The sequence below is a fragment of the Helicoverpa armigera genome, chromosome 15 (assembly GCF_030705265.1).
Source record: "Helicoverpa armigera isolate CAAS_96S chromosome 15, ASM3070526v1, whole genome shotgun sequence".
Classification (NCBI taxonomy): domain Eukaryota; kingdom Metazoa; phylum Arthropoda; class Insecta; order Lepidoptera; family Noctuidae; genus Helicoverpa; species Helicoverpa armigera.
Window position 1 is genome coordinate 7,677,067 of NC_087134.1, and position 26,682 is coordinate 7,703,748.

Here is a 26,682-nt window from a genome sequence, read left to right on the forward strand (position 1 = left end):
AGGCCACTTTAAAAGTGCAAATTACCTAAAAAACTCGTTAGACAAAATTCAACGATCCCTGTTTACATTTGTTCCTATTAACCCTTTGAAGACCTACAAATTCTCTTTAACCCAGTGCCGAAACTTCCCGGGTACATTTGCAGATTCTTGGCTCTGGGCCAAATGGTAGCTGTCACGACGCAGCGGTCTCCACGGAACCTTTTGCTTTCGGCTCCATTGTTGATTTCCTATTGGGTGACAGGATTTATGTCACCCAAACGTCACGTAGCGTCTTGTTTTTCCTCGATCGGTTCAGGGTTACGTGATTCATAAGCTACGATTACAGTAAACCGATGAACGATGAGAATGTACCCATATTCACAAAAATAAATAAGTGTTGAGTTTGAGGATTGTTAATAAAATCGCTGTGTTATTGGATCTAAAACAAATAAAATAACTTCGTGTTTTTGAAACAGCTGTGTTCAGATTTCAAAGGCTTCTTTTGATAGCTGTGAAAATTGGCACATTGATGATAGGGTTCGTATTTTCTGACAATAGTACACTTCAGTATTTTTATTATAAATACTGTCTCGTAAACATTCAAATTATAAGTTTTTTTTTTGTTATAGTAATATTATTGTATTTACGAAGACCACTTAGTGTAATTAATTCAGGGTAATGGAAAGGTAGAATAAAATTAATTATGATTATTAATAATCATTTTTATTGCGAATTTTAGGACATCTCGTAAACAACATTTTCTGCAAAAAAACCTTGGTAAGTATATCTACTGATATGTTTCGATTTATTTAAAAAGATCTAATATTTCTGACATCGATTTTTCACTCCGCTCGCTGGATAAGTAATACCTTCCAATACGAAATTAGGTTTGCAAATACTTCGAAGATATCCACCTTTCTTGTCACAGTTTCTCGAGTTCCAAGACTATAATCGTTTCAGTATCGAAGCAAGTACTTCCTCTTCACTCATCGTTCTACTTAAACCCATATTCCCATTACCCTTTGTTGGAATAAGAAACACTATCAACGTCTAGGCTAGACTGTTTGCAGTTGCAATATCCCCAGTGGCCGTCAAAGCGCCAACATGTCGGACGTTACACGTCGCCGCCATGTTGGCAGCCATTTTATCGCGACGACGTGCAGCGACATCTCTCCCCGCGGACACGAGTTGAGAGTTCCATTTTCGAAGTTTGAAATCGCTTAAGTGAAACATTTGATGCGGATTCAATTTTGAAATTTCGAATTAGAGTTTTAGGCGGGCAATATTGTTGAAGGTTTTATTGAATAACGAATATTAAAAAATAAAAAGGATTCCGACGGATTGAGAACCCCATTCTTTTTGTGAAGTCGATTTAAAGGAAAGTCGAAAAAAGGAGTTAAAATTTTTACGTCATTGTAGGTAGTGCGAGTTTTTGTGGTCACAAAAAAATCGCTCCTATTTAAAGCCCCCATTTCTAAGACGAAATCAATCGATGTTTATCTAAGGAGTATCCAAGCTCGGCTGTCATTAGCGACGGCGGCGGCGGCACGTCCAAGAGTTCAAACAAGTCTTTCGATAGCTAAGTTAATCAGAGCTTCGGATAATAGGACCACCGTAATTGGACTATGTTGTATCTATGATCTCTCAGCTTTCACTGGCCACAAAGGCTTTGTTCGCGATGTCAAATCTCTAAGACTGGCTTCAGACGTAAAAGGAAAAAGATACGCTGAAATAAATAAGAAAGGAAAATGTTGTTTTCTAAAAAATTATTAATATTACGGTAAAACTTTTAGTTACGTCAATAAATTGTTGAAATGAGAACATTAATTTTAATATAAAGTTAGATTGTTTTGAGGAAGGAGACCTGTTAAATTATCACTCAAAAAGTGTTGTTGAAACCGCTGAAAGTGTAATTTACAAATTCGTACAATGTGCAGAAATAAAAAAACTACTACATAAGTAGTAATCGTCTGTAAAACAAAAGCCAACGAACCCACAAAGCTTTGAAAATATTTTAAGCCCCATACAAAATTACAACTTGATACTCTTTATACGTTTCAGTTTATTTTAAGTCTTGCTTCTTTGAAATGTCCAAGAGGTTTTCAAGTGTCAAGAATTGGATTAGTTGAAATGAACTTGAGGTTATATCGTGTTTATTGTCTTGAGAGTTTACGGGATCGTCTCGTCGCCGTCTCGACCCCATCGAGGGTTCTACAGGAATTCTTGTTTCCATATAAATGAACTTTCAGGTTCAACGGTCAAGGATAAGATGGGGGAGGAATTTGTATATTTGTGGCTGGTTTATATTTGTCAACGGCCTTTTCATTTCCTGATATCTTTATATTTATCGTTGTTTTAGAGTGCTAGCAATAACTGTTTTTATTTTGTCTTGAAACTAATGTACTTCTATTACATTTTAGACAAACCATATTTTATACTCTCAACATAAACATCACATAGAGTTCTGTACCTATTTATAAGATCTGCATTTGTCATACTTATGTTTACAAATAATACCTACATAACTGGGACTATTCTGCATGTATATAGTTACAATTTCAGATATAGGAATACCGCTTCTTTGATACAATTACAATACCAACTCATATAAATAAACATTATCTAGACGTACATTTCTGTATTGTACCCATTACAACTAGAACTCCTATTAGATATTACCTACAGCAGTACAAAAGGCGACGCTTAGAGACAATCATTACAACGCTATATTCGCAATACTAACCTAGTTCACAACAAACTATAGAAGTTAAACCGACCGTGATAGAACTAAGTTTATATTCTAATCCGAACTTCTGAATTGGAAATCGGTTAAGCCCACGACGCATGTAAAGCAGCAACAGTATAATGTACCGTCCCGCATATAGAGAGCTACATCGCTCTGGTCCTTTTGGGTCAAAGTTTATATAAGTACTTACCCCTTTCTTGTTATTAGATTTTTCTATTTTATTGTTCCTCTGCGCCGCGTTGGTTATTATGAAACATGGTAGAATAATTGGCTACTACATTTGGAATATCGCCCTCAGATAGTTCTCATGAGAACAGTATCAAATCAAAAGTCATTTATTCAAAGTAGGCAGAAAATCAGCACTTTTGGAACGTCAAAACAAAAGACAGGCCCCAAAACGCCCGCCCTTCACCACTTCCTATGTGTTTTTGCTGGGAAGAAGAATTTGCTAGTATTAGAGGTCAAGTTTACAAGTTTGTGACCTTACCTTTTTCACCAAGCTTTGTTTGAGAGTAATTTTTTGCACTGAAACTAGTACCTTCTCAAGGCAAGTGAAAGGAGTAGGTGTGTAAAAAAATGAAAATATGATGCAAAAATTCCCATCGCGTTTAAAAATAAAAGTAGCAAAACTATTTCAGCCAAACTAACAAAAGTAAAGTCGTAAGTAATAGCTGAACATTCGCCTTAATATTTGCTCTCAATAAAGGAAATCTTCACTTAGACGGGAGGGCGTTGACCTCGCCCACGCACTTACAAGAATTTATTGACAACCCGGCCGTTCTAGAGTAAATAAATATATTTATTTAGTAGTAAAGGAATTTCCTAAGCATTGCTCGCAAATTAATTAATCATGACCCTAATTTCTCCCACGATAAGAACAATATATATTCCTGTATGTATAGAAAAGTTCCATATATTTTCACCCACATGCTAGGGATGTCCATTTGTCCATATCTTCACCCACATGCTAGGGATGTCCAATTCCATCGAGCTTTGTAATGATTAAAACGTTCATTGATTTACGAATACCCAAACTCATTAGTATTCTCTTTATGGAACATATTTCAAATGTTAATCTTGCTTGTAACTCACAAAGGGGTAGATAGAAATCATGAAATAGGTACTCACAAGTCAGTTTGATATTGCTACTGTAATTTTATATTTATAGATACAAATCTAAGTGTAAACTATACTACAGCTAGATAAAATGTGAAAAAGTCATGGTGGCCTAGTGGGCAAAGAACCAACCTCTCGAGTATGAGGGCGCGGGTTCGATTCCAGGTCAGGCAAGTACCAATGCAACTTTTCTAAGTTTGTATGTACTTTCTAAGTATATCTTAGACACCAACGACTGTGTTTCGGATGGCACGTTAAACTGTAGGTCCCGGCTGTCATTGAACATCCTTGGCAGTCGTTACGGGTAGTCAGAAGCCAGTAAGTCTGACACCAGTCTAACCAAGGGGTATTGGGTTGCCTGGGTAACTGGGTTGAGGAGGTCAGGCAGGGCAGTCGCTCCTTGTAAAGCACTGGTACTCAGCTACATCCGGTTAGACTGGAAGCCGACCCCAACATAGTTTGGGAAAAAGGCTCGGAGGATGGATGAGCTAGATAAAATGTCCTCCTTGTTAACTGTCCACAACAGTCCAATTCTCTTTGTTAACTCAGAGCGAATAAAATTGGTCTCATTTCCATTTCAACTTAAATACCCTTTCCTTTATTTCAGTAGCTTTTAAATTCACTCAATGGACGCTATAGTTGTCTAATTAAACTTCTGTAGCAGTCTGAAAGTAATTATAACGTGAAAATTAAGCTGACTGTAACTTTGAACCAACTTTAGTTATAATATAAACACTAGTTTGGAACTAACCTCTACAATGTATCTCTATGGTAACAGTTAAAACAATAACTGTCGCATCATAGTTGTTATATAACCTATTTCAAAATTCAAAGTTAGAAAGTTACTGTTCGAAATTTAATTTAGGTAGTGTGTAAAAAAACGGCCAGTGATAGTTTGACGGATGACAGGGAAAAATGCAGGAGAATTCACATGGGACCAGGACGGAATAAAAAGGGAGAAATATGACCAAAAATGATATTGGTAATGGTCTTTTCGCCGAAAAATTAGTCCTTTTAGTCGTAGCTAGTGAAGCGAGCTATATTTTACCATATTTTTAAATAAGTTAAATTTTTTTGTGTTCATTTATTGAATTGGGAATTAAAAACACAGGCTTCTAAGAAGTATTCCCTATCGTATTTCGCTACAGAACGGTAATAATAATTTTAACAGGAAAACCTTAGGGGAATTGTGTGCCAATGTAAATAATATTCCATTAATTATTAGTACATAACTAAAGTGGTAAATAAATACAGGTACAAAGTGGTTTTAGCAGAATTGCTAGTAGTCTTCTAGTGTATTTGTAGATGATTAGAAATGGATATAAACTTAAGTATCTTGTTTGTAAAGGTATATACTTTCATCGACCCAATTTTTCAAAAACCACAAAATCTAGTCGCAAAACAATTGTATTTTTATCTATCATTTTATCAGTCTTACTAAGGGCTATTTTCTTACAAAAATACGTTCAATTCATAAAGAAATCCTTATTCATATCTCCCAGCATCAATGAACACGCTAGTACAAAATACGCACATACCACGTGGTTAGACATTTACGTTGAATCTATTACTCGTAATATCTGCTCAGTGATACAGAGTTGGGCGCCGTCCAAATTACAGACCATGCTATTATTTAGCTCTAAAAGGGTCTCGTTTAGTGCTAAAGAGGTTAAGCTTAACTTAAATAAAGGATAGAGAAGTAGATTTTATAAAACAAGTTAACATATAGTTTTTTCTTACTTAAAAATACTTCTAAATATTAAAGTACTAGCTTCCGCCAGCCATTTTGCCCGTTTCTCGGGAGAACTATTGTACGCATTGGTATGAAAATTAGCCTATACATTTCTTGATATGCAATCTAATTACTGGTATGTTGCATCAAAATCCATTTACTAGATTTTGCGTGTAAGAGTAACAAGCATCAATACATACAAACTTTCGCCTATACCTATAATATCAGTAGTAGTTTATGTGTAGACAAATGTATCTATGTCATTATTTTCAATAGCCAACACTACTTATTAGAACAATATTGCCATCTAAGCAAGAAAGCATATAATTTTTTCCGAGCAAAAAAAGAAAGGCTAATGCACTGCCGAAGGAACCATGGCGCTCAAAGGGTCATAATTTATGTCTTACTTACCAAACAAAGTTCTCTGGCCATTATACTTTACTCCATCATCAGCATTTTGTATAAAATATGGCCTTTTTGCCCAAATAGAGTAGATTTTATATAAGATTGGACATACTGCCCACACAAATCTTAGGCGTCTTTGTAGAATTATTTTTGGGACGGTGCTCTTTTCTTGTGTTGGTTTTGGGACTAATTTTGTTGTCTATTATGGAATTATCTCTATTTTTATCTTGGTAAAGAAAACCGGTATTTTTGGTGTAAAGGACAGGTTCTAGATATCTGTAGGTACTACTGTAATAAAGAGGAAACAGAATTGGTTCGTTTGTACTGTCGGCTCCGAAACTATCGATTAAAAAAATCTTTTACAGTTGTGAAGCTAGGATTATCATACAAGTATATTTTTATCCGGTTATGAGCAGTAGTTTCCACGGGCTGCGATCGTAACAGCGAGGAAACATCTAGTTACTAGATTCTAGTACAATGCATTGACAGGACAATACCGGGTTCTAATGCTCTAAGCGTAAAAAATATATCACTTGACCAAGCTACACAGGGCAAGTAAATAGCGAAGTTAACTCTTCATCTCTATTATAAGCAGATCTTAATGAAGACAGATTGACTGCAGTAAAACAAAACAAATAAACATAACAGCAATTTTCATTGTTTTCAACGCCGTTTAACAGCAATGGGGGATCCGATAGCCATTGTCTTAGAATACTCGGGAAAGTAAGATTGCAGGATTAACGTTGGCCTTTTATCTCCAGTTAAAACAGATCTCAGTTTCAAGCAAACAGTGACAAAGTTGCGGGAGTGTACTTCTGCTTTACCATCTCTGAGTACTTAATTTATTAGTTGGAATCTTGTCACAGTTAAGACATGAGTGTGTAGAGGCTCGATGCAAGATAGTGGATTACATTTCGAATTGAATTTATTAAACAACAAAAAAGTCTTGACGGATGGCAACGAAGTGTGTATTGCAAACACAGATATTATGTGTCGGCACTTATTTCATTTTATTTAAATTTTCCTCGAGTTCTTTAACCTTCTAACTGCTTTAGAATGTTTTAAAATAGAACCCTCAATCTCACAAATTTATAATTTGTAGCCTTTGCCAAACAATGTTTTAATGTTTATAATACCGAAACATAATATAATACCATGTTTAAATGCAATTTGGGTATGCAGCGTCGCTCCGGGAAATTGGAACATCGCATGAAACGAAGTAACTTTGCAATACATTAATTGTTAATATGCGGCGAATATAATGCTTCCCAAAATGAATTTACGGCGTCAGTTAATGTCTCAATGTTTGTTAACTTTGACATTGTATTAACTAGTGCTAGTTGGTTTGAAAGCAATGAGTTTAGAACTTCTGATGTTAAAGAAGTATTAAAGTGTAATTTTGCAAAATACTTTCGAAGGTGCAGTTTTCGCTTCTAACCTATAATACTTCTAATCTATAATATAATAAAAATGAATCGTAAAATGTGTTGGTAAGCGCATAACTCAACAACGCCTGGACCAATTTGGCTAATTCTTTTTTTTGTTGTGTTTGTTATTGTCAGGAGAAGGTTCTTATGAAAAAAAAAAATAGGGAAAGTAGAGAAGTCAGTTGACGGGAGCGAAGCCGCGGGTAAAAGCTAGTTTATAATAGATTTAACTACATAGTAATATTGTGGTGGCTGTTATCAAATAAGAACCAACAAAGTGCCTTTAAAATCAACAGCCATCCATTGAATAAATCCTAAGCAAAAATTACTCATCCGAAAATTTATCAGGCATCTGTCAACCCAAGACTTTCCCAAACACCCAAGCCCTCCTAATCCTTGGATTGATCGGGTAAATTCAAAAATACAAGCGGCTCACGGCTTTTCAAGGGTTAACAACAAAAATGGCCGCAGAATTGATAAAGCAAGCTGAGTGATGGGTCTGATATGCCCCGATGCGATCGAGTGATAAAGCGCACCGTGGCGGGAATTGTGCGTGGCCGACATTTTGAATTGCTATGGAATGTGGGAAGCCATCTTTAAAGTCGTCTATAGTCTTTTGTTATGTCAAATTCTGTAATCGTAAGTGATTTGAATTTAGAATTATTATTCGAATAAAGCTAAATAAAAGAAAACCTTAACTTTTTGTTCAGTATTTTTTTCATGTCAGCACTACAAAAACACAGCGCAAAAAAAAACATTTCGTACCTAAAAAAAGAAAATACTGAATTAGAAAATGCGACGCGCGGCGCAAAGGAGCTCTCATCACGAATGTCTAAACTCTAATACATCCATCATTATACTGAGGCAGAGGCGAGGCGAGGGCTGTTGAGGCCCTCAACCCTGCCCCCGCTTGTGTTTAGACGCGCATAACGACCCGCCATCGCCTCTTCAAATGCCTTGTACTCGTTATGTTATAGCCGTTTTTGCGTGTTTATCGAAGGGTTAACTTTGAAACTGTTTGTATCGCGTTCGAGAAATTGCTGTGGTTCTTTGCGATTTAAATAATTCTGCTATTTGTATGTGAGTAAATTGTACTCTGTTGAACGGTATTGACCTTTCTACAAGACGCCAGCCTCTTAAGACCATTATAAATACACTAGCTTCTGCCGGTGGTTTCGCTCGTGTCTTCTTAGAACGACTTCACATTATGCATTAATCTTAAGTGATGTCTAAAGTTAAGGCTAGGTTACAACAGTAGATGGTATTCTCGTGACTACCCGATATCTCGTTTCCTTGAGAATTTCGGGAATTCCTTTACCTTTGTGCTGTACACATGTGTACATCCTCATTGTGGTCTTGTTCCAAATCTAAACCGTTTCACTGAATTACCCATGTGGTTCATCTAAAAGATATAAAAAGGAAAAGCTAATTCATTTTACTGAAATTCGTCGTGACCAAGATGGTCGGTCACCTATCCACGGATTGACCACGCCAATGACCGAATGAACTCTGCAGATGTTACTAAGCTGCAAATTTTATCCACCATAAAACAAGAACGAATAACTTTAAAAAATAACTTCCTTGTAATTAAACATTAAAAAGCTAAAATATAATTAACACTGCTCATACTTTATTCTAATCAAATTAAAAGCGTGTTGTCATAACAAACTAGTAGCAATAATTCTCAAAGCCGTGAGAATAAACATGGCAAGTAATAAAAACCTAATAAAAAAGATTAATAGCTATATTTGTGCTTACTTTATTAAGTGCTTCACGACTCGTAATTCACATTATATTGTGTGTTTAGGAAATTTGGAATTCATGAAACGTTGTTTGCCGTGTGAAAACATTAGTAAAAAAATATAAGTTACAACCGGCCTCAGTGAGTTTGTGACATTTTCAAAAAATTACAGTTTATTATTAAAATATCGTAGTTGAACCCCCGTAAGCTATTAAATTCAAATATCCTTAATCAAACCCTTTGAAACAAAATATAATCTCAAAAAATCGATTATTGTAGCTGCTCATTATTTTTGCAATAATCTTTTATTTTGTAGATACGTACTTACATCTATTTAACATTTGTTTTATTTCAAATATAATGAGAATCCATGTCCACAGCCTCAGGTTACAATACAAAGTACTCCTCGAAATAACTAACTAGGTACGTCTCGATCTAATCAAGCAATAAAATCGTCTACAAACCCTCGGGTTGTTCAACTCAGCACCCTACCATTCGACATTCACTCATTTATCATTCTGAACGGGATGTTCCATTCATTCAGTTCCGAGAATGGCCACAATTCTGTGCTTTTCACTCTTAATGTCAATTTTGTGAAATAAATCTGTAGGATCGCTCTTCGAACTGATTTCTGCTATATAAATTATCTACTGTTTTATTGAATTTTAAGTTTCTACTAGTAAAACAGGATTATTAAGACGTAGCTTGTGTCCGTTTGTCTATCACCAACTTGTATGTCAAAAACCGTGATAGACAGTGTTAAAACTTTTACAGATGATGTACTATTGTTGTCGGTATGACAATAAAAATGGAAAGCTACAATAAAAATAATGTTCTAGGAACTCTTAAACAAGAAACGAGATTTTTTTGTAGATAGTACGGAATAGTCCAACTCACACTTGGCCGTTTTTTCTTAATACTTAGATACATAGAATAAAAGATGTAAAGCACTGGTACTCAGCTGAATCCGGTTAGACTGGAAACCGACCCCAGCATAGTTGGGAAAAGGCTCGGAGGATGAGAATAAAAGTATTTGGATACTCGTAACGTTAATTTAAGCATGGACGTGACTCTGTATGACAAAGACTGTATTTGTTCGTTAAGGGTTATTAAGGTAATTAATAGCACTCATTATTTTTTACAATAATTGAAGCGCAACTTAAAACTCCAATTAATTTACAATACTTATAGTTGGGCTCAGCAGCACTCGAGTAGGCTGCTGGATTGACAACATTTGTATGAACAACTTTAGTTACGCGGATGACATGGTGCTGCTGACCCCAACTGTAAGTGCAATGAGGCAGTTGCTCGCAATATGTGAAGCATATAGCATTCAACATGGTTTGATGTACAATGCTAAGAAGAGCGAGTTCATGGTCTTCAAGGCCCCCGGTAAATGTACACTAAATGTGCCCGCAATAAAGCTAAATGGCATTGAACTAAAGCGGGTTGACAAGTTCAAATATCTCGGACATTACGTTACCGAGGACCTTGAGGACAAAGTTGACATGGAAAGGGAACGTAGGGCATTGGCGGTTCGAAGTAACATGCTGGCCCGCAGGTTTGTGCGTTGTAGTGAACAAGTTAAAGTCACACTTTTTAAAGCCTACTGCCAGACTTTCTACACGTGCAGCCTGTGGTTCAGATATACACAGAGAACGCTCAATGCCCTACGTGTCCAATATAATAACGGATTTAGGATGTTGTTGGGGTTGCCCCGTTTCTGCAGTGCCTCCGGTATGTTTGCGGAAGCCAGGGTAGACGGCTTCCATGCTATAATACGCAAGCGGCTCGCATCATTACTGAGCAGAGTCAGGAGCAGCACCAACAGCATCCTACAGGTTATTGCGGAAAAGCAAGACTCAAACGTCCTGAAAGCATTTATACGTGCTCAAATTTTGTAAAATGGTTTTTGTATGTTTTTATGTATGGACATTGGTCTGAAATAAAGATTATATTATTATTATTTTGTATGTCTCTACCAGACCTCGGGACTACAGAGTCCCGGATTTTTGGGAGGCGAACGTGGGGCCGAAGCCAACACGCTGAAGCCCTTTTGAGACAACTTTAATGAAATGGTGACACAAAACCGACGATTATCCCTGTATACACTATAGAAATGTACCCAAGGACAATCCCCGGTTCTGTACTAAACTATTGCTAACTATGGATGAAAACTACTTGGGCTATTGTGATGGGATGCTAGTGGACTAGGAATGGGGAAACTACGGGAACTATGGCACCTGCCGATAACAATGTAATAAATACACGTAAAAATGGCAGGTGGAGACTCGCCAACTCACTTACTGGGCCCCCGGGAATCAGTCGCTAAATCGCAACAAGGGGGCAACAGGTACATGAGCGGCTGAGAAGGGTGAGGATACCTCGGCGGACTTTAAACGCAGATCACGCGCTCCCTGTGGGTCCAGCATCACCGGCCCACTCGCCACTTACCACGAGGCACCTACCCTCCGAGCATTGCTCTAGCGACTCCACTCTGACCGGCCGGTGAAGGCAAGCCAAGAGGCGGGAGACCTATCCCCCGTCATGTTTCACTCCGGCAAGCCGGAGATGGGGGACAGTATACTCTCCCTGGAGCACTCGGATATATAGCCCCGCGGGGTCGCTACTCCCCGTCATCCGCCTCAGATGCCCTGCGGGGCTTAATCTTTATTATTATTATTATTTTCTTTATATGTTTTTATTGCTCGGCTCTTTGCCGGATGTTCAGGATAGCACGGGCCAAAGCCAAGTGCTAACCTAAGAAGACTGATGAGATGAATTAAGTGTTTGTGTTTGTTGTTGGGGTTGTGTATTTTGGGTGACTGTTGTTCGTGTGAGTGAGGAAGTGGTAGTGGTGTCGTTCTCGTTTTGTAAAAACTTTCTAACAATCCTGCACGTATTCAGTATGGCTGCTTTTTGAAGACTTTGGTACATGTATGGTGGCAGATCAAGTGATTTTATTGACTGATGTAGCTGCTTAGGTATAACACCTGTGGTTGACAATACAACAGGGACTATTGTGACATTCTTCAGTTGCCACATGCGGCTAATTTCTATTTTGAGGTCGGTATATTTTGATAATTTTTCTGCTATAGTGTTCTGTAGGTTGTGGGTGTTCGGTACAGCTATGTCAATAATTTGGGCAGTTCTGTTTATTTTATCTAATAATGTGATATCCGGTCTGTTGTAATGTGTTGTTTTGTCAGTTAATATTGCTCTATCATAATATAATTTGTGAGTGGCATTCTCAAGAACTGTATCTGGTTGGTATTTATAATATGGTACTGGTGGTGTGGTAATCAGCTTATATTTGATGGCTAGTTTCTGGTGGATAATGTTAGCTATTTGGTCGTGCCTATGCTTGTAATCGGTTTGAACTATTGCTTTGCAGGCCCCTGTGATGTGTTGGATTGTCTCTGAGGAACTATTGCATCGTCTACATATGTCGGTTGGTATGGTAGATTTCATAATAAATTTCTGGTAATTACGGGTTTCTATCACCTGATCCTGAATAGCTATCATGAACCCTTCTGTCTCTGGGAAGAGCTCGCCTCGTCTTAACCATTCGTTCGACGCTAACTTGTCGACGTTAGGTTGGTCAAGATCGTGTCGATGTCTCCCGTGTAGAGACTTCTGGGTCCATTCAGAAATTTTTGTTTGTCTGTCAATCTGTTTTTCGTTAGGTTGTGGTGTCTTGTCGGCTAAATTTAATGGGGTGAGTTTTGTGTCATTACTTACAACTGCTTTGTGTAAAGTAGAACTGGAGGCTTTAGCATTAAAATATGTTCGTAAAATGGTTATTTGTTTATTATGGAGATTTGTGATGTCTATTATGCCGCGTCCACCTTCAGTTCTTGGTAATGTAAGCCTCTGTACGCAGGATCGTGGATGATGTCTTCTGTGTTTTGTCAAAGTGGTATTAATGATTCGCTGTAGATTTTTTAACTCGGTTTTATTCCAACCTATGATTCCAAAAGAATAGGTAAGAATAGGGATAGCATACGTGTTTATGGCTTTTATTGTGTTCTTCGCGTAGATTTGGGTGTTGAATATTGTTTTTAGTCGGTGTGTAAATTGTTTAGTTAGTGTAGATTTTATTTGTTTATCAAGAATTTGTTTAGCCTGTATATACCCTAAATATTTATATGTCTCGTGTTCGTCTAATGAATTTATAGTGTCCCCTGTCTGCAATTGATATGAATGTGTGTAGGTTTTTCCCGATTTTATTGAATTAATTTTGCATTTGTCTATGCCAAATTCCATACCTATATCTTTTGAAAACTGTTCCGTAGTGTCAGCTAATTCAACCAAGTCATCACACGAGGATGCATATAATTTGATATCATCCATATACAGGAGATGATTAATTTTACAGGTCTGATAACCAGTGCCTGTTTCAGCTACTGTATCCTCATATGGAAGTTGATACCCGGGCCTCAGGGCATTCAATCTATTTGAAAGAGGATTTAAAGCGAGGCAGAACCAGAGAGGACTAAGTGAGTCTCCCTGGAAGATACCTCGTTGGATTTTAATAAATTCTGTTTCTACTGTTCCCTCAGGTGTGTTTAGATGTAATTTTGTCTTCCATTTTTGGACCATACTACTCAAGCAGTTAATAATTTGTGGGTGTATTTTATAAAGATGTAAAACTTGAAGTAACCAGGAGTGTGGGACTGAATCATATGCCTTTTTGTAATCAATGTACATGGTGTATAAATCTGATTTTTTTCGTTGGATCTGTTTGAGTACTATCGAGTCTATTGTTAACTGCTCTTTGCAGCCCTGACTAAACTTTCTGCAGCCTTTCTGTTCTTCTGTTAAAATGTTTTGTGTGTCTAGGTGTTTATAAATAATATCAGTAATACATGCTGTCAGTATCTTATAGATGGTTTGCAGACAGGTGATGGGTCTGTATTTTGCTGGGTTAGAGGCATCATTGGCGTCTTTCGGCAGCATGTAGGTTATGCCTTCGGTAACATAGGGGGGTATGGTTGAGGGGTTCTTAATAAAATTATTTATGTGATTGAAAAGGTGTGGGTGTGTGTGTGTAAACTTTTTATACCAAAAGTTGTGAATGTTATCAGATCCTGGTGCTTTCCAGTTGTGTAACCTATTTAGAACTTCATGGAAAGTTTGTACTTCGACATGGTCAAACAGCATTTCACTAGTGCTGGTATGTATTGCCTCTTCCTCTCCTATCCATTCTGCTTCGGTGTTATGCATGACAGGGTTTTCCCAAATACCAGCCCAGAATTGCTGTAACTGTTCCGCGGTTGGCCGTGTCACATGTGTTGTTCTACTTGATGTCGTTTGGTTTGTTGTGGAGTTTTTCAGTGTTCGGTAAAATTGTTTCTCGTTGATTATTAATACACGTCAACCATAGCAAAATGGCAGCTTACAATAAGGCGATGCATACACTTTATTAATTAATATAGATGAGATATATTATAGAAAAGATGTTTTTAAGTTCGTTCAGAAATTGTTATAGAAAAGTAATTAACAAAGAGTGGTGTGGCTTAGAATATGATACTAAAACATTATACTAGCTAGGTGATTAGACGCTTCATATAGACACTCTTATGGACAGTTGTATAATTTAACTATAACGATAACCGAACCATTTACAGTTGTCAAATAGCCGATTTGGCCAATGGGCGGCAAGTATACGGTTGGTTATCGATTATCGTTATAGTTAAATCGTTCAACTGACCCTTAGAATATTCTACCATAAGTTAAAATAAAATATAACATAGATAGATAGATTTATTACTTACTGTGTACACCAATTAAAATTACAAATAACAAAACTTAATATTTCAAAGTATAGGTGAGACAATGCGCAGTCTTTTCGCTAAAAGCGATCTCTTACAGACAACCTTTGGATGGATTCAGACAAAAGGAAATAACCACATCCATAGGTTGTCCGTTCTATATCGATCTAACCACTATACGTTACGTCCGATAAACTTCAATCGTAATCGTTCCCATATCGATAAATACATTCCTGTATGGAATGGTAACGATTATTGCAAATCTTTATCGGGACCGTAACACTTTGTAGAAAGCAGCTTTGTATTACGCGGTTACATAAACTTTTGAAGACGTTGCTGTTTTAGGCAAAATATACTTTTGATTTCCAGTCTTTGTGATACAATATAATCATCGGCACGAATCTTAAGCGCTGAACTTCACCTGTGCAGAAGTGATTTATTAGCAAAGAACCAATCCCGAGTGATGGCTATGACGCGATGCGCTGCGAGCCAATCACCGCGTTAGCCCGCGCCTCACTTCATGCCACAAAAGGGACCCAATAAATTACTTCTGCGCGCAGGTGAAGGCCAGCGCTCAAGATTCGTGCCGATGATTATACCTACTTGAGATGCGTTTTGGAAGCTGGCTACCGACTTCTACTGACGACCGCACTTGCAGTGGCTGAGTGAAATCGGTCGATATCTGAGGGCGACTGCACGAGCTGCTGCCGCCTCAATCCAAAACGGTTTCATGTAAATTCATGCAAATCAGAAGTGCAGCTGCGGCTGATTTTATGCACTCGCGGCAATTGCAGTCAGCAGCGAGCTTTTAAAACGTACCTTTGGCTACTTAGAACATAGTACAGGGTAACTTACAAAGCAAGTTAGCATTCTTAACTAATGCGGGTGCACTGATTACGTGCCTTTGTAAGCTACTCGTCTTCAGCCGTGTATAATATCTAGTTCTAACCGGTTCGCGCCGGAGAAATCTGCTTTAGAGTACAGTCGTACGCTTAACTACAGCGATGAATGACAAAAATTCAAAAAAAGTGCATAGTAGTTGTTATTATTTAGACTCCTTTTGAGTTAGTGACGTTTCTAATCAAAAAATGTATTAACAAAGCTTTGAAAATAACCCAATTGGTGTCGCTCGATTTAACTAACACGATGTGGTATCGCTGTCATAATTTGTGTATAACTGTATTCTAATACTTCCTAATTATTTAATGAACCGTGTATGCATTAATTTTATTTATTCCGCAGCCGACGAGAACGGTTCCATATCGGAGACGATACCGGACCGGCCCGTCGAACTCAAGAACTTCCCCAAACTCTGCGACCAGCGGAGAAAATATCCTGTATTATACAAATTAGAATTTCAAGTAAGTACTTTCATATTTTATTACCTATTAGATTTAAAACACTGAGAGTCGTTTGCTCTCGATCAACTTTCACACATACACTTTCACACTAGCGGATTACCTGCTCCGATTTTCTACGCGGCACGCTAAGTTCGTAAGGGTATTGTCGCATCTATAGGAGCAATAGACAAACGATTAACAACTACCACCGGTACAATCGATGACATCCGAACCACACGACAAATTTCAAGCCGCGCTTGATATTATGTCTCGCGTTAAATAACCAAACTTAATATAGGTATACCCGTAATAAAATCTGCTAATATGAAAGAGCTGTTACTACACTAAAAAAAACGATTTACCCAGCTAATACAAATCAAATCCAACTAAAATACTTAACCTTAGCGCCTCAACCCCAATTTAAAAGACACAACTCACAAAGGAGTCACAAAGACTTTTAGTAGCAATAGCATTTTATAGCTTCATCGCGTTTTTAGGTCCAAAAGACTCCATCTCCCGAGATAATAAGTCACTGTAATAGCCGTTTGGCCGCTTCCACGTACATTGAGCTTTGTTCATTGATAAACGCTCTTAGGAAATTAAGTGTCCGAAGATATGGGGATTTAAAGTTCATCCTTTGTCGAACGTTGACTGCTATTGATTTTTACGGCGTTGGGTATTTTATGCCCCTAATATCTTTTTAGGACCGATACATCGTACGTGAGGAAGATATGTAGATTTTGCTGCTGCTTGTAATGAATGAAGGAATATTATTTAATACAAATATTTTTTTGATTCATTAATAAAATGAAAATATACTAATATTAGATCTCTTTGACAGTGAAATTCAAAAGGCAAAAGACGACCATATAAACCCTCTTACAAATAACAGAAACATAAATAAACAATAAGTTACCAAAGAAAATAAATCTACACACAAAATCAACGTTTTCAAAGCCTAAAAGACGTTATAATTAAAAAGAAAAAATGCGGAGGAAGACATGATTAAATTGTCAATTTATGAGACTTCGTCAAAAGAAATTGTCTGTTGGGTCCTTGAGACATACTTCTTAATACAGAAATTGTAATTTTGTGAAAAAAGCGGATTTTTGTAAGGCCTTTTTAGACTGCTCAAGTATTACGAATACTACAATACGTTCATTGTTGTAATAAATGAAACGATCTCTGAAGCAAATGAACTCTGCAAAGTTGAGGAATTAATAAGGTTTTATGACCTAATTGTTTTGGATCTAAAATCCGTTTTTTTTTTATTTATACAAGGTTTTTGAAGTTTGGAAAAAAAATCTGTTAAACCTTCAAGGTATTGTTTTTAAATGTTTGTAGCTAACATAAAAGAGATACTTTGTCTACTGTAAATTGAAAGTTACAAATTGAGACAAAGTTTTATGATAGCATGTCTTTAAAAAACGTGTGCCATATTTCGCACGAGATAAAATCACATTTTCAGGAACTTAAATGACCCAAGCCCACGAACTTCAACAATAAACTATCCAAATTAAATCATAGAGCAGAACTTTTACGAAATAGATTATGAAGTTGTCGCATAATTCAGTTTCCGAGTTAAAGTTTTATAAAAGAAATATTATTTCTTTGTCGTAGGGTCAGTCCCTTGCGGCGGTCCTTGCAAACTGGTTGATATAATTTTAAAAAAGTCGTGGTGGCCTAGTGGGCAAAGAACCAACCTCTCGAGTATGAGGGCGCGGGTTCGATTCCAGGTCAGGCAAGTACCAATGCAACTTTTCTAAGTTTGTATGTACTTTCTAAGTATATCTTAGACGCCAATGACTGTGTTTCGGATGGCACGTTAAACTGTAGGTCCCGCCTGTCATTGAACATCCTTGGCAGTCGTTACGGGTAGTCAGAAGCCAGTAAGTCTGACACCAGTCTAACTAAGGGGTATCGGGTTGCCCGGGTAACCGGGTTGAGGAGGTCAGATAGGCAGTCGCTTCTTGTAAAGCACTGGTACTCAGCTGAATCCGGTTAGACTGGAAGCCGACCCCAACATAGTTTGGGAAAAGGCTCGGAGGATGATAATTTTGAAAACTTCATATAAAATATTTGTGGTTCATGTAATCTTGTTCATATGTGGCTACACGTGCATACCAATAAATGTCAGTTAAACGCAAGATCTATATTTTATAGGTATCTGGCTTTATAGATATTGAATATAAAGCTTTCAGAACATTATACATGCAGAAATACATAGTATCCGTTTTGCAACAGTTTCAGTCGTATGTTTTATGAAGATATTGGACAAGCGTATGGAAACTAAATATATAAAATAGTGACTGTGTTCTTTGGTGGAATCCATGGTTAATGTAAAATATTTTATTGAACGTGTCTTTGTCTCAAACCAAAACTGAAAAAAAAACATTGGACGCTAGACAGAAGGTGTTGCGTATACCATAAAAAAATTACATTGAAATGAAAAAATTAAAGCTCACTTTCATATACCTTTTAATTACAAAACCTAGCCAGCAAAAGGACATCACACTTTATCAAAAGGCACTCATCTAGACCGCAATGAATGAGAATGCACTATTTTAATATTCAAACTCTGTAGAGGTGAAATTAAAAATGTTGAACACAGCACTCGGATCACAGCCCAGTGCACTGAACATAAATTATCTAGGTTCACCCCCGTCAGACGTGACCTACTAATAGAGCTTTATTCGGCTCGGATAAGCTTCCCGTTTTGCAATATTAAAGCATGGTATTTTAGTTTTGAGGGGAGAAAAAAATAGATTAATTAAAGTATTTTGTGGAAGGTAAAAGTGTCCATTGCTTTCGTAAATATACATGGTGTGGTACCCGTTGTATTTGTTCCATCGAAGTCGGCTATAATTCGACTAAGTGCTATATTTTATGTAGTTAGTAACCGGATAAATAGCCACCTGTTAAATTCTATTTATTGTATACTTAAGATTACAGAGGTACTGTGAAACATTACTCAGTAAGTTTAAGTTTCTCCCGAATTTTAAACCCCTTAAAAGTAATTTTCGTGAACCCGCAAAAGTGTTCTTCCATCAAAAATATCTTCAACGCGAACCATCTATCTCTCCTCCGCGCAATTTTCCGATATTCCACCTTCAAAAAGCTAACGTATAAAAATGACAAAAAAACTCTGGTACCGTCTTTTGTCAACTTTATCGGAGCTTCGCATCGGGAGTGAAGTTTCCGCATTTGTTTGGCTTTCCGTCAAACGTGAGGGCGGGAGATAACCTCCAATAAAAAATATTTTACGGTCACCAACGGGAAATGTCATCTAGCTTCCGTCATATTTTTTTACCTATTCGGCTGTCACACAAATTGCATTTTACTGCATATATGTACGTAGTTCTACGCTCTACACATTAAAATAAAAGCCTCCGACAAATTGAGAATCTCTTTCTTTTTTGAAGTCTGTAAAAGTTATCCAAAAGGGATTTGGAAGCTTACTTTGGTCAAGTTAATTAACTTTCTATTCATTAATCAGTACAGGCAAAGCAAGGTTCTAAAAAAACTCGAACTATAGTTAATATTTAATCATACTTTATTTTCATTTTAACATGCATATTGTTAAAGAAAGGCCTATAACATAATAAATATTTAAATTATATTTATAGAAGATACTACGACTGTTGACGGTTGCATAAACATTTTTTTCAATCTTACCGTTAACCCCCAACACAAAAAATGGGTGTTATACATTTTCAATTTCTTTAATCAATATATACCTTATTTCTCTGAAAGTGACCAGTGAACTGGTTCTCCCGATAACCAATTCAATGACTGCAATATCTTCTACTGTCGACTCAGCATTTTCTGGCTGACCACCAAGCTTTAAAATGTTGCCAGCTATTAATATTGCTACTACCTTGGTAGAATGAGGCTTGCAGTTGAACAAAAAGTAAAGATGGAATTGTAATACGTCTTGAAGGACTAGGGGATTTTAGAGATCGAATTTCGCAAAATGATGAAGTTTGTTACAGTCTGACTCAAATTATTTTTTACCTAGCTGCTTCCTAATTGTTATTCCTTGTCATTACTTATTAAGGCTGAGATCTTGGTAAACATTTATATTTTAATTTAAGTATTTCAAGTTTGTTTTCATTCCACCTTACAAAGAACTAGTGCCACTCAAGCAACATAATACAAAAATTAAAAACGCGCACTTTGGTACCCACACATTAGCAGGTATCCTTTATTATATTAAGGGCAATGTTAAGCTTCTTAAGGCTAATGTGTACAATTTCTGTTTCAGACGGCAGTCAAAGTGGAAACGCATTCGTGTCGACACGCAACTAAGAAGACAAATTCACATAAAAACCAAAATCAAAAAGTCATACCTTGTAAGTCCAATCATTTTCCTCTTTAAAGTTTTTTTTTTTAATTTTAGATTCTGTAGCTACAGTAATAATGTCGATAATAGTTTGACAGTGAAACTTCTATTTTATCTTTTACATATTTATGATGATACGAGTATATCCTCGTCATCTTTTGATGTACTATTCGGCATTTTTAGTTTGTTTTATTTACTTTATAGGTCGTTACTTAAGTATGTAAAAGGTAGGTAAGGTACCTGTGATCGTTTACTATATTTCAGCTTTTAATGGTCAGACCTTTGTTCAAAGAAAAACATATAAATATTGAATACATAGTTAGTGAGCCAGGGAGCCGGTTAGGTAGGTACTAATATTCTGAGAAAGGAACAAAATCGGTTGAAGGAGGAAAATTATTTAAAGCTTCAGCTCCATTATAATAATGGGACGACAACAAACACCTTCTGTAAAAAAAACATTTGAATAACTACTCAATTCATCTAAAATAATGTAGTAAACTACTCAATCTAAAAGAACTACACCTACCTACAAAGTTTTTACGTTCCACTAACACCATAAACCGGCCGCATATTAAACGTCCACGATTAAAAGTATGGGCGAGTCCATCTCCGTGTTTATGGTCTCTCACATTCCACAAAGTACACTTTTATTCCTAGCTCCCTATAAAGAACACCGTAAAACTGAAATCTTTTTTATTACCTCATTGTGGCGGCACGTAAAACTTAGATCGTGCATACAATGGCGACAATTCACGACAAAGTTTAATAATCTTGGAGCTCTGATCGTTTTTAGCAGTAATTTGGTATTTTGAGAGGGAAAGACGAAGTGTGTGTCTCAATTAAGTTCAGTGAGATATTGAAACTAATTTGGTGACGATTTTACTTTTAATGTGTAGTAAAAAGTAGATTGGATCAGTCTTTTGAGACAGAACTGGTCTTTGTTAAGTGATAACTTCTTTTTTCAGGCAATTTCATTGTCATTCAACTTCTTTAACGTTAACTTTCAACGTTACGGGTTTGCTCTGATTAGCGTTACGTTTCGACCATTAAAGGTTGATTGATTTTGCAATGCCTTTTCCCAACTAAGTTGGAGTCAGCTTCCAGTCTAACTGAGCTAAGTTCCAGTAATTCACAAGAAGCGACTGTCTATCTGACCTCCTCAACCCAGTTAATCGGGGCTCTTTCTCTTTTTATGTATATCAACAATTTCAGCAAACATATAAACCGTTGTACGCGGCCGGTTTTTATCTCATAACACTTATTCCCAAGCTCCAAACTTTCAACATAAATTATGATTGTAAACAAACGTCACAGAAACGTACTCAAGATTAATTAACAGACCAAAACTTGTTATAACAAACTTCAAATATTAAATGCCGTTTCCGCTACATTGCCAAGATTTTCAGATCAGATCTTAGCAGTTTGACATAGATTTTTTTAATAGTATCCACATATGGTACCACGAATGGTTTGTTTATAATCCAATTAACCGTACATAATTATCTAAATTACTCAAACATGTATGCAAATTATCGAACATTAATAAATTGCTATATTACCAACATCACAGAGTAAATTAAAGTTTAATTACAATCGTTAATCAGTTCAATCAATCTATCAATGATTTTCGCTCATGTAATGATGAAAACTGGGTTGAGAGGGTCAGATAGGGCAGTCGCTCCTTGTAAAGTACTGGTACTCAGCTGCATCGGGTTAGACTAGAAGCCGAACCATGTTGTAGTTGGGAAAAAGGCTCGGAGGATGATGAATGATGAAAACTACATTAATCAATGTATGAATTTTCCTCTATACTCAGTAATGAATTATTGTTCACATATAACTAAACTGCAAATTATCATGTCCTTATTATTGAAAACAATGCAAACGTACCATTAAAATGCTTCGATAATTTCATATTTGATTGTTATGCGTAACAACTTGGTAACCGGCTCGAATTTCTTTGTTGCCTGGATCGGGATAACGTTAATGAAATTACTTATTCAGTAGGTACTACTTATTAATTATTCCATTTTTCTTTTTCAATGAAAGAATATGATATTGCAACAGAAGTAGAATAAATAATTAAATATGACTAATAAATAACAATAATTCTGACAATCAATAAGATGCTATGGTTCATCCACATAACGTTATAGTTGATATATATTTTTTTACTAGAATACATTGTCAAACAAACTTAAGTTAGCATAACTGTATCCGTCAGTTGCAGAAAGATCCATTAAATTTAAAGCTTCATTAAATCTATTGCTAACACTTTTTATCTCGTTGACAATGAAAGAGTCAGCAATCGAGCAAGCTTTAACTTTAATGGATCTTTCTGCTACTGACTGTGTGAATATTTAATATATACTCCAGCCACAACTAATAAGATCATCATCGTCCGAGCCTTTTTCCCAATCATGTTGGGGTCGGCTTCCAGCCTAACCGGATTCAGCTGAGTACCAGTGCTTTACAAGAAGCGACTGCCTATCTGACCTCCTCAACCCAGTTACCCGGGCAACCCGATACCCCTTGGTTACTCTGGTGTCAGATTTACTGGCTTCTGACTACCCTTAACGACTGCCAAGGATGCACAACTAATAAGATACGGTGCAATTAAGTCTAAACTCATTCCTTATTGTCAACAGATGACTACAACCGAGTGGTGCTAGAGACGGTGGACCGAGAGCCCGACTCCGACTATATTAATGCTTCCTACATAGATGTAAGTATTATTTATACCTATTTAAGGTTTATTTCTTATTGTTTTACATATAGGATAAACGTAAATTATGACGCAGAACATGACAATTCATACACGATTTTTTTTATTGAAGTTACATCTTTTCATTTCATTACATTCAGTATATTATACAAAAGTATCACCATTATTATCAACAGTAGTAAATCTATTTTTGACAACAAAAAAATTCATAGCTAATTAAAACATCACAAAACTTAATATCAAGAATGATGAAGCCTAGTTAGAAATTATTTTTTCGCTTTTAATTCGATACCCAGTTGAATTTTAAGGAATATAAGGTACACCCAAATCATAAAGGCCCAGCTCATCTTGCAAACATATTAATTAATCAGCCTTACTAAACCCAAATCCTTAATTAATAACAGTTAATTACTTAGATCAGCGATCGATGCTCGTTAATTAGCTTTCTCGGCAGCTAATTGCTTGGATACTGAAATTTGGTACTATCGCTGAAGGATGTTTATTTAGTCTTCTTTGTGAATGAATACTGTCTAGATCAGTGGTTCTTCACCTTTTTGACATGAGGGACCACTTTACTAAAGTTTGTCTTGCCGGGGACCACCTCATCGGTTTACCTAAATCAGCACTCATTTCTTTATTTTTTATAAAAAAAAAACTGAATTTTTGGGTCAGTTCTACTCAAAGCCAAACGCATGTTGGCAGTTGTGTAGGTAAGCAAATCCAAATAAAGAAAAATTAGATTAGTAGTTTCGAAATGCGCGAGCGAAGCGAGCGCGAAATTTTTATCGGACTTCGACCAAATATTACGTAAAATGTAGCCCAAACATACATTTTCATGAATGGGGGGGGGGGACTAGGTACGACACACCCGATATACGTCCATGCGAAAACCCCCGCTCACAATTATAAGTCGATAAAAATAAAGTTAGAGAACGTATAGCAACGTCGAAAAGCTAAGCTTCGCGGACCACTTGGAATGCCTCCAGGGACCACCAGTGGTCCACGGACCACCGGTTAAGAACCACTGGTCTAGATAATGGTCTAGACAGTTGATCAAAACTTAGTCAAAATCACTGCTCAAAAAAAATATTTGAATAAAAATCTTCCACCTTCGATCATTTTGAACTCAAATAAGCAGCTTATTGGACAAAAACACCTCATCAATCACCCTTAATTGGAGGACCACGGCAATTCATTTCAAACAGCATTCCCAAAAAACACTCACTCAAAATCGACAGCCGACAAACGCCAGCAGTTTTCCAAAAGTCCTCGACTCCAGTACATAAAGGTCCACAAATAAAAAAAAACTGTTTCAATTCACAGTTTCATAAAACGTTCGCGATCCCATCGTGAATTCAGTCACGTTTGGTCATAATGGCTGTACGAATTGTTGGGCCCAAAATCGGACTCGAAAGACCCGAATCTCAAGCTAAACGGCCCCGGAGGACCAAAGAATTTCAACAAGATATTGTACAGAATTGATACCGGGCCGAAGGTTTCTGATAAAGTAACTTGAGGACCCAATTTAGTTACAAAAGAGGTGAAGTCAAAAGACTAGGTAATATAGGTGGAAAAGTTCTTTAGGCTAAACGAAACACCTTCTCAGATTAATTCGTGGTGGCTTAGTGGTTAAAGCACCTGCCTGGCAAGTACGAGTGTGCGATTACGATTCCAGTAGAGTCAAGTTTAATGAACTTTTTTTAGGTATATAGTTTACATAAGAAAATACCTAAGAAAAGTTAGTGTATTAGACACAAATGGGGTAAAGGTGAAGGAAATAATTTGCCAGCGCCAATCCAACTTGAGCTGGCATAGTGATTAACGCTCATTCCTTCTCTGTATGAGAAACGACTTAAGCATTGCAGTGAGAAAATATAAAGGCTGATGATAACTAAGTTTAGGTGTCAAAAATTATGTTATTATTGATCCACCTATTACTAAGACAACAACAAAGTTTTCCCAAAATGACACACTATATCCTTGCTCTGGTCCAATTTCCAAACTATCAACAGCAGCTTCCTAGAGACTAGTATAATAATAAAGGCTAGAATGAGTCTAGATATTAAATTTCATGTTTACGCCAACGTCTATTTTACCAGACAATATTCTCCGAAGAACCGCTTTAGCGAAATTAAAATCCCGCTGAGTAGCGTAAATGCACTACTGCAATCTAGTCACCTATACGTTTAAGCAGGAAACTTGCTAAGTAATACCTTTGTACAGTATATTGCTTAAGAGGACCCGTATACTACAAAGTTTTAGTCGGCCGATAGTTTGTTTGGGTGCATAAATCAGTATGAAGATGAATGGTAGTACGCACATTACAAAGATTAGGTATGTAGCCGGTATCAGAATGATTGAAAACTTAGGTTGAAATCAAGATTTTTTTTTAAGTATGGCAACCGTCGGATCAACTGTCGGCCGACTGTTTAGTCTACAGTTTGCTCTGAGGTAATATAAAATTTCTAGAATCTTCCATTAGGTTCTCGAAGCCTTAGGTCGAGGACGCTTTGATTAAAAACTGACAAATTAATGTTGCTACTTAGATCTGAAGTCTTCCGACATTTTCTTTGATGTCCTATGAGTTTCGATTTATTATGAATCTTTTGATGTTGCGCCTTTCCTATAAGTAATAAGTTATGCTTATTAAATGATTTACATTTATTTACACGCGTTCTAACAAGAACTAAGACCTTTTTGAATTAAGCGTATATTCGCAGTGCCACACATGATAACTAATAAAGATAACTAGTAAATATAATTATGACTATCACTACAGATTGTAAAAACATTTAGAACATCATGATATCTAATTTAACTGTTAGCAATTTACAGCTTAACACAACAATCTCTAGATACTTTCTAAATCTACATCATATTTAAAGTAAAATGTCGCGTGCCCCTTTATTATGAGCGTAACATCTTTCTTTCTATATCGATTTTAATCATCAGTCTTCTGCCATTAACTTCAACAAATGGTGGATTAATCTTATATTGTCATAAATCGTGTAACACAGATGAAGTCCATTAAACTTTATGTTCTCGTAAAAATACGTTTGATATCCTGTGCAGCCTCTGTGCGACTGTAACTATTACATATGTACTGTTGATATATATGTATAATAGCTGTTTGTGTATACAGGTGGTATTTATGACATGGCTCGTGTAGGCTATTAATATGTATACATGAATGTGTATGTAGGAAGTGTCTCTTTGTGTTTGTAATTGTGTATGTTCAATTAGATACATGATATTTTTGATGTCATTAACGATTGTCTTCAACAGAGAAGGAAGGTATTTAACTACCCTTGCCTTTGCTTGAGGTTGATTGAGAATGGAGATTTAAAAGATCAGG

The 26,682-nt window shown here is 36.6% G+C and overlaps 1 protein-coding gene across 2 annotated transcripts in view; it reads left to right on the forward strand.

Annotated features, from left to right (window-relative positions):
* Positions 1 to 26,682, forward strand: part of Ptp36e (Protein tyrosine phosphatase 36E) — a 160,857-nt gene that overhangs the window by 116,078 nt on the left and 18,097 nt on the right. For both annotated transcript variants that reach the window (XM_064037990.1, XM_064037991.1), the window contains 3 exons: positions 16,163 to 16,281; positions 20,525 to 20,612; positions 23,251 to 23,327. In XM_064037990.1, the coding sequence (XP_063894060.1) occupies positions 16,163 to 16,281; positions 20,525 to 20,612; positions 23,251 to 23,327 (284 nt within the window). The remainder of the gene's footprint in view (positions 1 to 16,162; positions 16,282 to 20,524; positions 20,613 to 23,250; positions 23,328 to 26,682) is intronic.